The sequence below is a fragment of the Bubalus bubalis genome, chromosome 10 (genome assembly GCF_019923935.1).
Source record: "Bubalus bubalis isolate 160015118507 breed Murrah chromosome 10, NDDB_SH_1, whole genome shotgun sequence".
Classification (NCBI taxonomy): domain Eukaryota; kingdom Metazoa; phylum Chordata; class Mammalia; order Artiodactyla; family Bovidae; genus Bubalus; species Bubalus bubalis.
The window spans coordinates 34,836,516-34,853,042 of record NC_059166.1 but is presented as its reverse complement, the minus strand read 5'-3'; the positions used below and the strand labels follow the sequence as shown (position 1 = coordinate 34,853,042).

Here is a 16,527-nt window from a genome sequence, read left to right as displayed (position 1 = left end):
GGAAATAAAGATAAATCATGAATGGATCTTGTGCTCATGTATTATACATTATAGTTGACTGGGTCATATGGATCCAAAAAACTGTAATAGAAAAATGTAAAAAAAGTGGTGTGTTTCATAAAGTATAAAATATTAATGGAATTTCAAAGGCCAGAAGATTTGCTTCTAGTTTGGGGAACGAGGGAAGTAAGTGTTTGTGACTGAAGTGTCAACTTTTAAGATGACACTTAAGATGATGAGATTCAAGGTGTGGCTTCATTTTGGGTAGCTGTAGAGTGAGTGAAGCGATTGCCTACAATGCAGGAAACCTGGGTTCAATCCCTGGATCTGGAAAATCTCCTGGAGAAGGCAATGGCACCCCACTCCAGTATTCTTGCCTGGAAAATCCCATGGATGGAGGAGCCTGGTAGGCTACAGTCCATGGGGTCGCAGAGTCAGACACGACTGAGTGACTTCACTTTCACTTTCCATAGTGAGTGAAACTGATTGGGTTTTCTGCAAGACATTGATTATGTGAAGGGTTTTCTGAGTCCCTAATCTTTTAATTTTATCTTTCATCCCATACAGTATAATATGCTAGACATCCGTATTGTCAGTTTCTTGTTCTATATCCTTACTTTTCAAAGTCTAGTATCGTATTTTAGGTATTTAATATAAAGTACTGATCAATGGGTCAGATAAGGAGTGTGTAGAAACATTTTTTTTTTAATGTAATGAATTTCTTCAGGTAGATGGCACACTTTGTGTCTTCACAGTGCAGAAGAAAGAAATAGAAATATATTAATCCAGATACTGATTTGAAAATATGGCTGTCCTATTTTTGTTCTGAGTACAACCTTTGGGTCTGAATTCTAGTTTCAGAATTCTGTTTCCTACATACTTATATTCTGTTTAGTTTACTACAAAGAAATCTTTCCATAAACAGTTCTTGAAAAGATACTCTATTTAAAAGAATTTTAAAGTCAGTGATATTTACCAAGAGGCACTGTGACTCATTTTCACTCTGTGACCAGTGACATCTCATTAGGATAAATTTATTGGTTTATATTACTACAGAGTGGAAAAACGGGACTGAATTTGGATCATTTATATTTCTTTAAAGAAAAATGGAATGTAGAATTCACTGTTTCTGAAAACTCATGAGCTTTAGGATGGCCTGCTTTGCTATAGAGTTATATTTAAAGTGAGTATCCTGATATTCATCCCCTGATTTATGGAAGATGAGCCAGAGTAGCTGTTCTGTTTCACATGCTTGAATTCAACCCATGGTGAAGATAATACTGCAGTAGCAGCGTGTCTTTTTGGATGAACATAAATACAGTCAGGAAAGATTGGATTTCGGATGTGAATTTGGAGGTCCAGTGAGAAATGTTGACATTTCTAAAGCTGTTTTGAAGTATTATATATTGTTTGACAGAGAAGTGAGACCCAGTATGGAAACTGTGGATGAAAATCAGTTAAAAACTTAAAGCTAATGTAGAAATATGAAACATCTAGAAAAATGTCTAAGTTTCTTTTCACACGTTTGACATCTTATTACTATTGATGAACAAATTGCTGATCAAGATAATTTAAATTAAGGTGGTTCACCAGAAGGGTATTTTAAACCCCTCTCCATAATGTAAAATGTCTTTCTTTCTTTCTTTCTTGAGTGATTGCTGCCCTCTAGTGAGATTTTAGTTTTTTTCTCATTATAAAGTCCATGTACTAAAATCCTCTTAGTATGGAAATAATTGATCTTAATTTTCAAAATATTCCAAACCTGATAATGTCTAATTCACTAATATAGTAAACTTTTATTTTTATAAAGAAAAAACAGTGCATTTGAAACACAGAATAGCCCTTTAATCAGATAGACTAAACGTATACAGCAAATTTATGTCACTGTAGTTGTAAACTTGTGCTTTGGTCAAGTCTAATTAATTATCTTATTATGGAGGCTGTTATATTTTAAAGAGATAATATATTTTAAGTTTTAGTAAAGTGCTTCACAGATAGTAAATACTATGTAAATAGTAGTACTTTTAACAAGAACCTTGAACTTTCACATAATCTGGTTTAAACTTTTGTAGGTATTAGGTTTTTCTGCAATATATTGTCAATATTTTTTTTCTTTAGTTGTGCATGCACTATTTCCTTGGTTTAAAACCTTTTGGTAAACTATAACATAACATCTTCTTTTGTATCTTTAATATAAAATAAATTGCAATTAGGTAAAGATTAATTCACTTATATAAATTTTGTTTAAAATTAATATTAGTTTTATTTTGATCATATGGATTTGATTTTGAAGGTATTCTGAGCATTAAAATAATTAGTACAAATACAAAAATTAATTTATCTAAAACTCTTTTCTCGTTTGGTTTTGTATATTTTACTACTTATTATATTACTAAAAATATATATTGTCTCTTGCCAGTGGTATTGATGCTCTTTTGGAATTAAAACCATTTGTAGAAGAAATCCTCCAAGGAAAACCTTTGACTTTGCCCTTTGAAGGGGTTGACACTTTCGGAAATCAGGTTGGATTTGTGAAGCTGGCAGAAGGAGATCACATAAACTCACTTTTGGAGATAGCAGGTAAAACAAACAGTGATATACTTACATGAAATCTCATTGTTGAAAAAGAAATTTTTTTCTCCCAATTCTTATAATAGAGATTCGACATCTTTCAACTTTGTTGGGGGAGGGGGGGCAATGTAGCCTCACTTTATGAGTGACCTACTTCAGCATTTGCTTGTGTAGATAAGTAGATATTTGCTTGTGTAAATAAAAGGCCAAAACAGTTACTGTATCTTGATCCTTTGACTCTGGGCAATATGTTGATTCTGGAAGATGATGGACTGGACTCAAGTATTTGTTAGGACTGGCACCCCACTCCAGTACTCTTGCCTGGAAAATCCCATGGATGGAGGAGCCTGGTAGGCTACAGTCCATGGGATCGCTAAGAGTCAGATAGGACTGAGCGACTTCACTTTCTCTTTTCACTTTCATGCATTGGAGAAGGAAATGGCAACACACTCCAGTGTTCTTGCCTGGAGAATCCCAAGGACAGGGGAGCCTGGTGGGCTGCCGTCTCTGGGGTCGCACAGAGTCGGATACGACTGAAGTGACTTAGCAGCAGCAGCATCCTAATCATAAGTCTGAAGGATCCAGTGCTTATCATGACATATAGCTGGCATTAAGTAAATATTGAATGAGTTAATTAGAAACACCAATTGCCTGTTCAGAAGCTTGTGGGGATTGCCAGCCCCATTTGGGAGAGTCAGTAGATGAATCAGTGATATTTCCCTCTGTGCTACCTTTTTTCCTTGCTGTTTAGGTACCACTGTCTAAGCAGAAGGCCCGTTGGTGGTGGTAGATCTAACATCCATTGGAGAACATGCTGCTTTGTGCAGCACAGTTGAAAATGTTGGGGAAGTTTGTTGTTGTTCAGTCTTTCAGTCATGTCCTAATCTGCAGCCCCATGGACTGCAGCACATCAGGCTTCCCTGCCCTTCACCATCTTCCAGAGCTCGCTTAAACTCATGTTCATCGAGTTGGTGATGCCATCTAACCATCTTGTCCTCTGTCATCTTCTTCTCCTGCCTTCTGTCTTTCCCAGCCTCAGGGTCTTTTCCAGTGAGTGGGCTCTTTGCATCAGGTGGCCAAAGTATTGGAGCTTCAGCTTCAGCATCAGTCCTTCCAATGAATATTCAGGGTTGATTTCCTTTAGGATTGACTGGTTTGATTTCCTTTCTGTCCAAGAGATTCTCAAGAGTCTTCTCCAACATCATAGTTTGAAAGCATCAATTCTTTGGCAGTCAGCTTTCTAGGGAAATAGAAGCAGAAAATTATAAAACCTGGAAGAGTGCTTTTTTGAGATGAACCAGAGATCATAGTTTGGGTATTCATGTATGTACTGTAAAAAATTTTTATTTTTTCCTCTCATGTCAGATCATTTCATGTCATCCCATTTCAGGTTCAGTAATCCTTAATTTATAACACTCTCTGATCATTGCTCCATGCTGGGTTTATTTTTGTCTATCTATCTGTCTTAAAATAATATCATCTGGGAATCCACCACCTAAAACACAAGTGAGAACCTTGGTAGTAATCTCACCACATTGTCCTTCTCATCAATCTGTCCTTTGGCGTTCCTTCATTTAAGCTAACCATCATCCTGAAGTCAGAGTTTATTATTTCTTTGTATTTTCCTAAATTATATGTGTATTTTTAATCAGCTTTAACCTTATATTCAGTAAAAAGGATATCATATTGTATGTGATCTTTTGAGACATACTTTTTAGAAAAACTCAATATCATACTGTCTTTATATAGTTGCCCATTCAAAATTGCACCTGTTTTTGGGAGGAGGTAGGCATGAGGGTCAGATTTCATTTCATTGTTAAGTTTTTCTTTTGTGGAGCAAAATATATATAAGTAACAAGCAAGCAGTTAAACAATATGAGTCAGGTAGGACTTAAAATCATCAGTTGGCCAAGGAGAAGGCAACTCCAACAGTTTTGATGGCAAAGCATTTGGGAACCCATGCCTTCCACTGAACAGACTTAGGTATTCCTCCTGAACTGCTCTGGAGAGAATGCTAGATTCAGGTCTTTCTTTTTGTAATATAAATATCTCTGAGCTCAAGACACATTTCTAATTAGTCATTCATTCATTGTTCTTTTAAATAATTCAATGGGTGCTTGCAACATTGAGAATTCCATCCATTCTTAGCACATAGTCTCATAAAAGCAGTTTCCAGTATTGATGAAAGATCCATTGTGTGCAGAGGAATGTGAAATCTCGCCAACTTTCGTGTGACTATGAGCCCAAGAGTGTTGGCTTGTCATTTTAGAAAAGGCCACTGCCCCTGTAATTCCCTTCTAGATGCCAGAGACTGTTTCTTAAAAATATGTACAGTTTTCTAAACATTTAAACAAAACATTACAAGAAATGGAAAATGGAGGGAGAATAACACTCTGTCTCCTTCATATAATCAATTGCTTTTAGCTTTTTTTTTTGTAAACTGCGCTGTTGCTTTCGATTATACTTTTTATGCAGTTTGAAAGTGAAAGTTGCTCAGTTGTGTCTGTTTGTGACCCCATGGACTGTATAGTATAGTCCATGGGGTTCTCCAGGCCAGAATGCTGGAGTAGGTAGCCTTTCTCTTCTCCAGGGGATCTTCCCAACCCAGGGATGGAACCCAGGTTTCCCGCATTGCCGGCGGATTCTTTACCAGCTGGGGCTTTCCTTGTGGCTTAGCTGGTAAAGAATCCACTGGCAATGCGGGAAACCTGGGTTCCATCCCTGGGATGGGAAGATCCCCTGGAGAAGGGAAAGGCTACCCACTCCAGTATTCTGGCCTAGAGAATTCCATGGGCTGTATAGTCCTTCGGGTTGCAAAGAGTCGGACACGACTGAGCGACTTTCACTTTCACTTTCTTTACCAGCTGAGCCGCAAGGGAAACGCAAGAATACTGGAGTTTGTAGCCTGTCCCTTCTCCAGTGGATCTTCCTGACCCAGAAATCATACTGGGGTCTCCTGCATTGCATGCAGATTCTTAACCAACTGAGCTATCAGGGAAGCCCCCCTTTTATGCAGTTTAAGGAATCTAAATATTTGAATATGTATATGGAAAATTCCATTGCAGTTTAGTTGCAGCCTCAATTTGTATAATGTCCAGATGTTCAGTATGTGGAATTTTGGTCAGTATTTTACTTCATTAAATTTATTTTTTAAAGACTGCCTCAGTATTAATATTGCTTTAGTCCAATAAGATCAGTAAAATAATGTCACATTTGTTTTGTGTCATATTTTATAAACTATTTATTCAAATATATTACAACTTTCAGAAGAATATATTCTATTGACCATGGTAATACATTTCTTAGAAATTGATATAAACTATATATATATATATATTAATATATGCTTATACCAGTATATTAAAATCTTACTTGTTCAGCATAATGGAGGCAGACCTAGTTTGACCTAATATAAAGCAGGAAAATTTTTAAAGAATATATATTTAATTATTAAAGTTTGATAAAGAAGTCCATATTATGAAGTAAAATTAACTTGAAAAATAGTGAAAATTATAGTTCATGAATAGTCTGATTTATGTAATTTTCAAGGAGTTTTTCAGTTTTTAAGTTAAAGGAAACAAAATCTTAAAATTCAAACTATACAGTTGGTATGAAAAAAGACTGAATTTTAGATACTAATATTTGAACTCATTATTGAAAAATTATAAGATAAAGAGTAATTTAGAATTAATATATAAAATTAAAGAAAGTTATTATGCATTTTGAACTAGTAAAGTCTGAATTGATGAGCTACTAGTACTACTAGATGTTTTTGGTAGATGCAGATGGGCTGAAGAGACCACGGCTATCTTTGTACATCGTGTATAAGTAGCCTTATGGTGTTAGCCACTTGAGGGAGCTGGTAAGATTTAGGCATCCAAGGCTGTGTGTCTCAGTTTCCTACCTTGACCTTGAATGATCCTGTTTTTCCAGAATAAAACAGTACCTTCTCTTTTCCTAGCAGTACATAATAGCTCATACAGCTAAGAAGGTATTGAAAATTTTGCATTTATACGTCATTTCTGCACATTTTACCGTGATGAAATTGCAGTGAAAGCTTTTTGCATAGAAATGAATATGTGATGATTTCATTCATTTTTTTTCATGAAATGTAATTTTGTTAAAAAGTATGTTAGATTGAGAGATTGCTAAAAGTTTAGCCTGCCTGGATTATAATAGTTCTTGCAAATCTTTTTTTTTAAATGAGAAAAGAGTGCTTGGTTAGCATGATAAAAGATTCCAAGTGCATTTATCTCATAAAAGGAAAAATGAAAGTTTTTTAGGATGTTCACTTGAACATTACTCTTTCTCTTATTATGACTATCATGTCCCCCAAAAGATGGAGAGTATATGCCCTGTGCTTCTCCTTGTAGAGTATCTGTTCAGGTGCTGGGGACTTGGACTTCTAACCACTACAGGCAGGTGGACATCCCAGTGGCCCTGCTGACCGTTCTGTTGAATGGCCTGGGCTAAGTAAGCTGTCTTCAGACACATCAGAACACCCTAGCTGCACCTCATTTAGAACTAAGCAAAGATGAGCTCTTTTTCTCAACCAGAATGTCTGAATCACAGACATGCTTCCTAGAGGACCATCAGAGCCTCGGTCACACGCCCTGCCTCTGTGCAGGCCCCCAGGCACACATCCGCCTAATTCTCCCCTTTCATCTCTCTTTTTACCGTTTCTATTGTCCCATAGAGGGGGAAATTGTTTTTCTTTCTGCCCTCCTAGCTTCTTCCCAAGGAACCCTGTAGGCTTAGACTGACAACAGATTAGCAAGGGAAAAACAGCAAAGTTTATTAATGTGTCCAGTACACATCCTGTGGGAGAAACCACAATGAAGAGGAACTCAGTGGGGTGGCTAGAATGTGGGCTTAAATGGCATCTTAACAGAAGAACAATAAGTTTGTAGAGAAGTGACAAGACAAAGGAAAAGGGTTCTAAGCTTTCATGGGTGGCAGACTGTGAGGAAGTGAATGTGTAGGGTGGGAACTCCAGTGGAGAAAGGTTTGTTTGCACAGGTCCACTTTGGCAGTAGGAATTCCCCACGAGAGAGGATTTTTGGTAGTCCTCATTTTTCACAAGTGTCTGCTTTTGTTCAGACAAGGGAAGCTTGGGGCAAGTTTCTTTATGCAGCTATGGATTCTCTTTGTCTCTACTCAAAGTATGCCTTATGCCCAAGTGGCGTATTTCTGGGGGGCATATTCTGATCCCCTATATCTTTTATTTTACTTGATTTTCAATCAGATACTTAAATGGATTGTGTGGGGCTTTATTCTAATCATCTTACAAATGTTAATTCTTTTAATCTTAACAACTCTTATGAGACAGGGATGATTATCATTACCCCCATTGTTCAGTAGGGACACTGAGACACAGAGAGGCTAAATAATTTGTTAGTAAGTGATAGAGCCAGGACTCAAATCCAAGCAATCTGGCTCCAGATTCCATGTTCTATTTTTAAATTGTTATTATTATTTATTATAGTGTATGTGTGATATGCGATACACATAAGGAACAATATTTGGTACAGAATAAATGCTCAATTAAGAAATGTTCACTATCATTATCACTGTTATGAAAGTCTCCAAAAGTATTCCTTTTACTGGTTATATAATTTTCTGTTGCATCATAATTTATTTTACTGTTCTCTTGTTGTTAGGCTTTTTTAAAAAATTGAGGTACAATTGATATATAACATTATATTTTTTTCTGGTGTTCAGTGTAATGATTTGGTATTTGTATATATTGCAAAACGATCACCATAATAAGCATAGTTAACATCCATCAGCACACAAAGTTACAAATTTTTTTTTCTTGTGATGAGAATGTGTAAGATTTACTCTTTTAGTAGCCTTCAGATATGTAAGACACTATTGTTAACTATAGGCACTATGCTGTATATTACATCTTCAGTGCTTATTTTTTTAAGAAGTGAAAGTTTGCACCTTTTGACCTCCTTCAGCTGTCTTGCCACTGTCACCAGATCCTCTGTTCTTAGTCACTTTGCTCGTCTGTTACACTGTAAATTAACAAGGGGACTCCTAACCAGCTTGTGGAAGCACCTTCCTGCCTAAGCTGAAGCCCAGCTCTAGTCGAGATCATAGCTTCCTTGTTTCACCAAATGCTTTGCAACATGGAACCCAGAGATGTCACCCACTTTCTCTTAGTTCTCTTGCTTTTTCTGTTTTGCCCTCACACAGAGGCCTTTTCTTATTGGTGTTTCATGGTGTCAGGTTTTGTCACCCTCTCCCTCTCCTTTCTGCAGTTGTCTGAATATTTCCTCTTGTTCACTGAAGGCTTCGTTCCCTCTCTTGCTGTAACTCTGTGAGCACAGCCATCCAGCCATCCTGGCTCAAAGTGAGCTGTGGAGTCAGTCAGAGCTGACTGCCGCCCCCACCTCCCAACTTTTCCCCAATGCAGCCTTAGCAGTGATCAGCTGAGTGACTTTAACCAAAATATCTAATTCCTTACTTAATTTCCTTATTTGTAGAATGAACATAATTGTAACTATTCTCAAAACAAGATAACATATGTGAAGTGCTTTGGTATAGTGTTTGGCACATGTACAATGTTAAATAAGATGGTAGCTATTATCATTAGTAAAAAATAATAATAATTATCCCTACTACTGCCATTACAACTACTACTTGTCTTGAGATTCCTTGCTTTCTTTGACAGTGGCCTCCAATATTTCATTCCAGCAGATTATAAGCATAGCGAAATCTTTGACTCTTCATCTGCCAGAACTACTCTGAGACCTTAAATCAGGTAGGGCTGTTCATTACAACTTCCCAGACTCCTCGCTTCAGCCCATGGTGTCCTGGTGTTCTGGTCTCCGGCTGAAGTCTCCTGTCTTAACTGTGGTTCTCTCTTTTTTGCTCACTGTGCTCCAGCTACACTGCTTCGTTTCAGTGGGAAAGGAATTGAATAAATGCAAAACATAAAAAAAAAAACCAGATGAAATGGTATTACTTAGGATTACAAAAGTATCTTTATTATTCATTTTGCTGTTCTCTTATATAGCAAAGTTTCCTTGTGTTTAAAATACACGTTAAAAACTTGTTCCTCTGACAATTTGCTTCTTTAGCTGAGGTGAATTATATTATTCAGGGAGCATTTTTAGCTGATTTTGAAGGATATCTGATGTATTTGCTATGTGCTTTTCTATTTAGTGATTGAAGGAATGTCTGTGTTACTAGGAGGAATCGAACAATTTCTTAAAATATTCATAAACCTCTCTTCTGGAATATGAGTTAACATAAATGAAAAATGACATGTGGTTTTCAACACTAGCAAAAGCTTTTCTGATCTCAAGAATAATATTTCTAAAACTATTACCCAGTACTCTGGCTAAGCAATAGATTATACTATTAGGAATATAAAATCAATACTAAGAAGTATCAAAAATGCCAAATGAAGGTGCCATTTCCCCCTGTTATTTCCATCCTTGTAGAGAATATACTGTTGAAAAAAACACATTAATAGAAATGAAATGTGCTTTGTGACAAGTATTTAAGCCAGTATTGTGAATAGATACCCATCAAGGTCCAGTGAATAATGAGAACTGTTGAGTCAAAATTTGATGTTACTGAAGCCAATAATTTAGAAAATTTTGTTTCTTTAGAATCAATCGCACATAATGATATATGAATAAAATAATATGTAACAATGAATATAGAGAGTTAATGAACCATACAAATGCCTACTGTTTTGATTTCTGTTAACAAATCCCTGCATTTCTTGTAGTTTTTCCTTGTAGCTCTTATATTTTTTGATAATTCTTAGCATTAAGTCTTTCTCTTTATTGGGCTAAAATCTGTCCCCTGAGACTGTAAGCTCCATGAAAGCAGGGACATGCTTGCTGTCTTCAGGACATTATGTACCTGACAAATGTGGGAGCTGCTCAGTAACTAACTGAACAAGTAAATTTTACCTTTTACACCTTCATGCCATTTCTGTTTTGAAGGCTGGTTTGAACATGTTGCTAATCTGCCATCTGAAGTTCTTCTATGTGGTAATTCTTCAAATACTTGAAGACTTAGAAAATATGCCCTCATCTCTAGTCTCTTTAGTCAAATTTTGGGAGTTTAGTAAGTTTGTCCATCATGGAATATATTAAACCCTAAGACATTGCCAATGTTTGACTATTTTTGAGCAATAAAAATAATGAGTTTTATAATATTCAGTTTAATGCTTTGATTTTAAGTATTTATTATTGTTTTATTAAAAATTTTTTAGTTCTATTTAAAACAGTTGAGAATATGTCAGAAGAGAGAGGATCAAAGCTGTTATGTGATAGGGTAGTTGAGAAAAGATACACCTGTTTGTAATTTATATGACGGCTTCCCTGGTGGCTCAGTGGTGAAGAATCCTCCTGCAGTGCAGGAGAGCTGGGTTCGATCCCTGGGTTGAGAAGATCCCCTGGAGGAGGAAATGGCAACCCCTCCAGTATTCTTGCCTGGAGAATCCCATGGACAGAGGAACCTGGCGGGCTACAGTCTATGCGGTCGCAAAACTGTTGGACATAGTGACTAAACAACAAAAGCAATTTATAGGAACTAAAAGATGATAAGTTAATTATAACAGTACAGGCACCCTTCATTTTATTGCTCTTCATTTTATTGTGTTTCACGTGCTCTGGCCTTGTTTTTGTTTGCTTTACAAATTGAAGGTCGGTGGTGACCTTGTGTAGAGCAAGTCTATCAGTGACACTTTTCCAACGTTTGCTCACTTAGTGTCTGTATGTCACATTTTGATAATTCTCTCAATATTTCAAACTTTTCATTATTATATTTGTTATAGTAACCTGTGGTCAGTGACCTTCAGGGTGCGATGAACCACACCCATACAAGGCAGCCAACTGAATAAATGTGTGTGTTCTGACTACTCACTGGCCGTTTCCCCATCTCTCACTCACTCTTTGGGCCTCCCTGTTGCTTGAACAGAGTAATATTCAAATTAAGCCAGTTAATAATCCTACAGTGGCCTCTAAGAGTTCAAGTGAAAGGAAGAGTTAATCAATATGGCAGATTTCATTCTTATTTAAGTAATTGTCACAGCCTCCCCAATCTTCAGCAGCCACCACCCTGATCAGTCAACAGCCATCAACTTCATAGCAAGACCCTTCACCAGCAAAGAAATTACTACTTACTGAGGGCTCAGATGGCGGTTACCCGTTTTTAGCAATGAAGTGAAATCCAAGTGAAATCGCTCAGTCGTCCAACTCTTTGCGACCCCATGGACAGTAGCCTGCACCAGGCTCCTCCATCCATGGGATTTTCTAGGCAAGAGTACTGGAGTGGGTATCAGTTCAGTTCAGTAGCTCAGTCGTGTCCAACTCTTTGTGACCCCATGAATCAGCACACCAGGCCTCCCTGTCCATCACCAACTCCTGGAGTTCACTCAAACTCATGTCCATTGAGTCGGTGATGCCATCCAGCCATCTCATCCTCTGTCATCCCCTCTCCTCCTGCCCCCAATCCCTCCGAGCATCAGGTATACGTCCCTTCAAATTGGTGTGACTCTATCATGATATTCGCTTTATTTTGGTGGTTTGGAACTGAACTGTCGGAATCTCCAAGGCACACCCGTGATTGTTATAAATACAGTTTTCTTTAAGACATGTGTGTGCTGGACCGCCATCTTTTGTTTAGGCTGCCCAGCATCTAAACTCTTCCTGCACTGTCATGTCACATACCTTCTTTCACAGGTTTTGCTTTGTTGGTTCTACATCATCTTGCTTTGGCCCAGACTTTGAGTCAGAAGCTAGCAACTTGAGCAAAAATAAGTACTGTGCAGAATCCATTCTGGGGATAGGTGGAGTCGTCACTGTCAAAGACAGGTGGCAGGGTTCTCGCCCTTTGTGTCTGTGTGTGTGTGTGTGTGTGTGTGTGCGCGCACGTGTGCGTGCGGGCTTCAGTAATGCCAGCTGGGAGAGGTTGTGGTGTCTCTGGACTATAACAGGGGACATCTTGGCTTCCTGGCCTTCCAGCCTGGAACTTTAGTCCTCCCAGTGTTATTATTATAAATTCCTTTCCTGCTTAACTCAGCTAAAACTGTTATCTGTTGGTTTCAGCTAAGAATTAATGTTTTCTTGGTATTTTAATGATCTATTGCTTAACCTTTTTTATCACCGTAGAAGAGACGGGAAAAATCATGGTGGCAGTGAGTTGCAGTGAAGGGTTTTTAGGACATGCCTCAGATTTACAAAGTGTGATCAAAACATCATATGTAGCACACAATAGCATTTGGTAGATATTAGACAAAATAACAAAGTAAGATTTTGAAAATGCAGTGAAATAGTATTTTGAACTATTGAATTTTTATCTGTGTGTTTCTTCTTCCCTAGCTTTTATGCCTAGCCTCCCTCTAAGCAGTGGCACTTAATGTGTTCAGAAGAGAGAATACAGCAGAAACAATAGAGAAAGGACTTTGAGGTTTCAGCAACTAAGCATAATGGTGTTTTTTCCTGCCCCAAGATTTTCTCGTTTGGATGAAGAAGAGAGTTAGAGGCCAAACTAGAGTGTGAATTCTTGTCCCTCCATCATCCTATGAATGAAACAACAAAGTCACACACGGCTGAGAGCAGGAGTGACCTGTGCTTTGTTTCTGAGACATGTCCACAGATGCAGCAAAGCCAGAATTCCCTGTGCCCTCAGGGTGGAGGTGAAGCTAGGATGATGCTGTGTGATAGATGGTTGTACAGTATTCTTATCCATTCCGCCTTGGCCTCGGGGAATTCTGCCTTTTCTTTGTGTTCAAGAGTAGCGTAAGGGTGGAAAGGGCCCTCAGACAGCTCCACTGAGTTTATGAGTTTATGAGCAATAGAGTGAAATCTCGTGTACCCAAGAATAGTTACAGAAAATAACTATATATGGGGACAAGGAAGGCTCCAGCTTAAAAAACCAAGCCTGGGGACTTGCCTGGTTGTCCAGTGGTTAAGATGCCGTGCTCTCAGTGCAGAAGGCCGGGATTCCATCCTTGGTTAGGGAACTAGATCTCTCATGCCACAACCAAGAATTTGCATGCTGTAACCAAAGATTCCACGTGCTCCAATGAAGACTGACTATCCCGCAGGCTGCAACCAAGACCTGGCACAGCTAATAAATAAAATATTAAAAAACCCCCAAGCCTGGTACATGTCCCCCTGCTCTAAACACTCTGACACCCCGTTTAGCTGTCTTCTCTTCAACTAATACAGCCCCAGGGAAAGAGAGGAGCACTTTGAGTCTCCCAAGCCTCAGTTTCTCCTGCCAGGAAGACATGTATTTTCCAGCTGAAATATAGCTGAGTAAAGAAAGTCACTATCGTACATAAATTTCCCTTGCTTAAAACACTCAAAATTTTCTACCATTCTGAGAATACAATCTGAAGGTCTTATTTACCATGCTTTATAAGGCCCCTGACCGCTTCTCTAAACCTATTTCTTACCTCTTCCCCAAGCCTCCCACCCTGCTCCAGTTATCTACCCTTTTTATTGTTCTTCGATGTACTCACCAGTCTTCACTCTGAAAGTTGTTCCTTCTGCTTTGAGTTCCTTTGTCCCAGAAACACACATGATTCTCTTCTCCAGGTGGCTTCTTGAATGTCTCACCTTCAGAACCGCATTTCCAGACCACCTTCTCTGAAATAGCAACCTCTTTTCTTCCACATCACTTTGTATACCCCTGAAAGTGAAAGTGAAGTCTCTCAGTCATGTCCAACTCTGCGGCCCCGTGGACTGTAGCCCGCCAGGCTCCTCCGTCCATAGGATTCTCCAGGCAAGAATACTGGAGTGGGTTGCCATTTCCTTCTTTATTTTTCTTTGTATCACTTATTGATTCCTTATGCTGCGTGTTTGTTTGTGGCGCTCTCTGTCTCTCTGCTCCATGAGGGTAGAGGGTTTATTTTATCCATTGTATTCCCAGCACCCAGAACAGTACCTGGTGTATCTTTTATTTTTAAGGACACTTTTCCTTGAATCATTAGGTCATCTTTCATTAAATTCATGGTTTTAACTGTTAGAAAAATTAGGACATATTTAACATTGATAAGATTTAGCTGAACTGAAAAAGGACCGTTTTTCACCGAATATTTAGATTGAATGTGGTCTTCGTTGAGATTCAAAGGTATATTCTGTGTCCTATGTTTTACCAGTTTCCATTAAAAAAAATTACTTTTGGCTGTGCTGGGTCTTCCTTGCTGTGTGCGGGCTTTCTCTAGTTGGGGTGAGTCTAGTTGCAGTGGACAGGCTTCTCTTTGTGATGGCTTCTTGTTGCAAAGCACAGGCTCTAGGCATGCGAGCTCAGAAGTTGTGGTGCACAGGCTTAGTTGCTCCTTGGCATGTGGGATTTTCCCAGACCAGTGATCGAACCCATATCCCCTGCATTGGCAGGCAGATTCTTAACCACTGGGCCAGCAGGGAAGTCCTACGGTTTCCTTTTTTTTTTTTAATGGACATTATTGGTGGGATTATTTCTACTGAAGGGACCCTGTGCAGGTTTTTTGATCATTGATTTTCAAACTTTTTTTTTTTGGTATATGTTGGAGTTCTTTTAAAAAAAAAAAAAGAAATGGTACTTGGGAGCTCAACGTATAGAAGAAGGGAACTTCTCTGACTGAAACCAATGTGCATGGGTATGGTGGGAGATGGCAGAATCCCCTGCCTTCCTCTTCCCCTTGAAGTTGTAGAGGCAGTTTCTGTGCCCTTCCCTGTCCCCTCAGTTCAAGCTGAGGTTTCAGCCAGCTTGAAGCATGACCACGGTAGAAGTTAGGGCACCTGGATTTCACTTCCTTCTCTACTGCTCACAGGGAGTGGGACTTTGAGCATCAGGTTCTTATGTTTCAGTTTTCTTATCTTTAAAATTGACTTATGCATTAGCCCTGATTTTAAGATAAAAAGACCAAATGAGAAGTTGTTTACTGAAGGTCTTTGAAAGGGATGGATTTTTCACATGTCGGGCAAAGTAATCTCCCTTCTCACTTATGCACTCTACGATGATGCTTGTGCACGTGTAGCGATCTTATATTGCTCATGTATTGTCAGTTTGTTACCATGCTTATTTTTAAACTTTTTATTCAAAAGTAATGCATGCTCATTATAATCATTCATACAGTTAAAAAGGTATAAAGAAAACATTACTATTCTCTCCTACGTCTATTCAATCTCAACTTCCATACTAAAGTATTCTATACTAGTCTGTGCTAATAAAAATATAAATATATAGAATTTATTTTCTTTGTCTTCTTAAATATTTTATTTAAAAATTGTTTTATTGAGGTATAGTTGATTTACAGTGTTGTATTAATTTCTGCTATATAGCAAAGTGATTGTTCTGCACATATTTTCTTTTCCATTGTGGTTTATCGCAGGATATTGAATATAGTTCCCTGTGCTATACAGTAGGTCCTTGTTGTTTCTTCATCTGTCTTTTAAATCATGGAATCATGTTTCAGATATAGTAACCATGCAATTTGCCTTTTTTTTTTTTTTTTTGCTTAATAGGTGCCACTGATGTCTTTTCAGGTTAATATATGTAACTTGAATTCATTCTTTTGATTATAGCAGTTTTTAGTATGCATGCATGCATGCTTAGTCACTCAGTTGTGTCTAACTCTTTGTGATCCATGGGACTGTAGCCCACTTAGGCTCCTCTGTCCATGGGATTCTCCAGGCAAGAATACTGGAGTGTGGGTTGTCATGGCCTCCTCCAGGGGATCTTCCTGACCCAGGGATCAAACTGGCATCTCCTGTTGTCTCCTGCATTGGCAGGGAATTCTTTACCACTTTACCACCTGGGAGGGCCAATAGCAACCATTTCTTTATTGTTGAAGGTTGTTTTCAGCATGTGATAATTCAAGCAGTGTTAAATATCTTTTATATAAAATCTTACGTATTGGTACTTTTGTTTATTTTTGTGTGTTTTCCTAATATTGGAATTGCTGTCAAAATGCTTGTGCAGCTTAAATTTTAGTAG

General features: G+C 38.1%; 1 protein-coding gene across 3 annotated transcripts in view; it reads left to right on the top strand.

Moving 5' to 3' along the window:
* The window catches only part of AKAP7 (A-kinase anchoring protein 7), a 125,416-nt gene that overhangs the window by 26,624 nt on the left and 82,265 nt on the right, over positions 1 to 16,527 (top strand). For all 3 annotated transcript variants that reach the window (XM_044924225.2, XM_006046296.4, XM_025294531.3), the window contains exon 5: positions 2,420 to 2,580. In XM_044924225.2, coding sequence (XP_044780160.1) covers positions 2,420 to 2,580 — 161 coding nt within the window. The remainder of the gene's footprint in view (positions 1 to 2,419; positions 2,581 to 16,527) is intronic.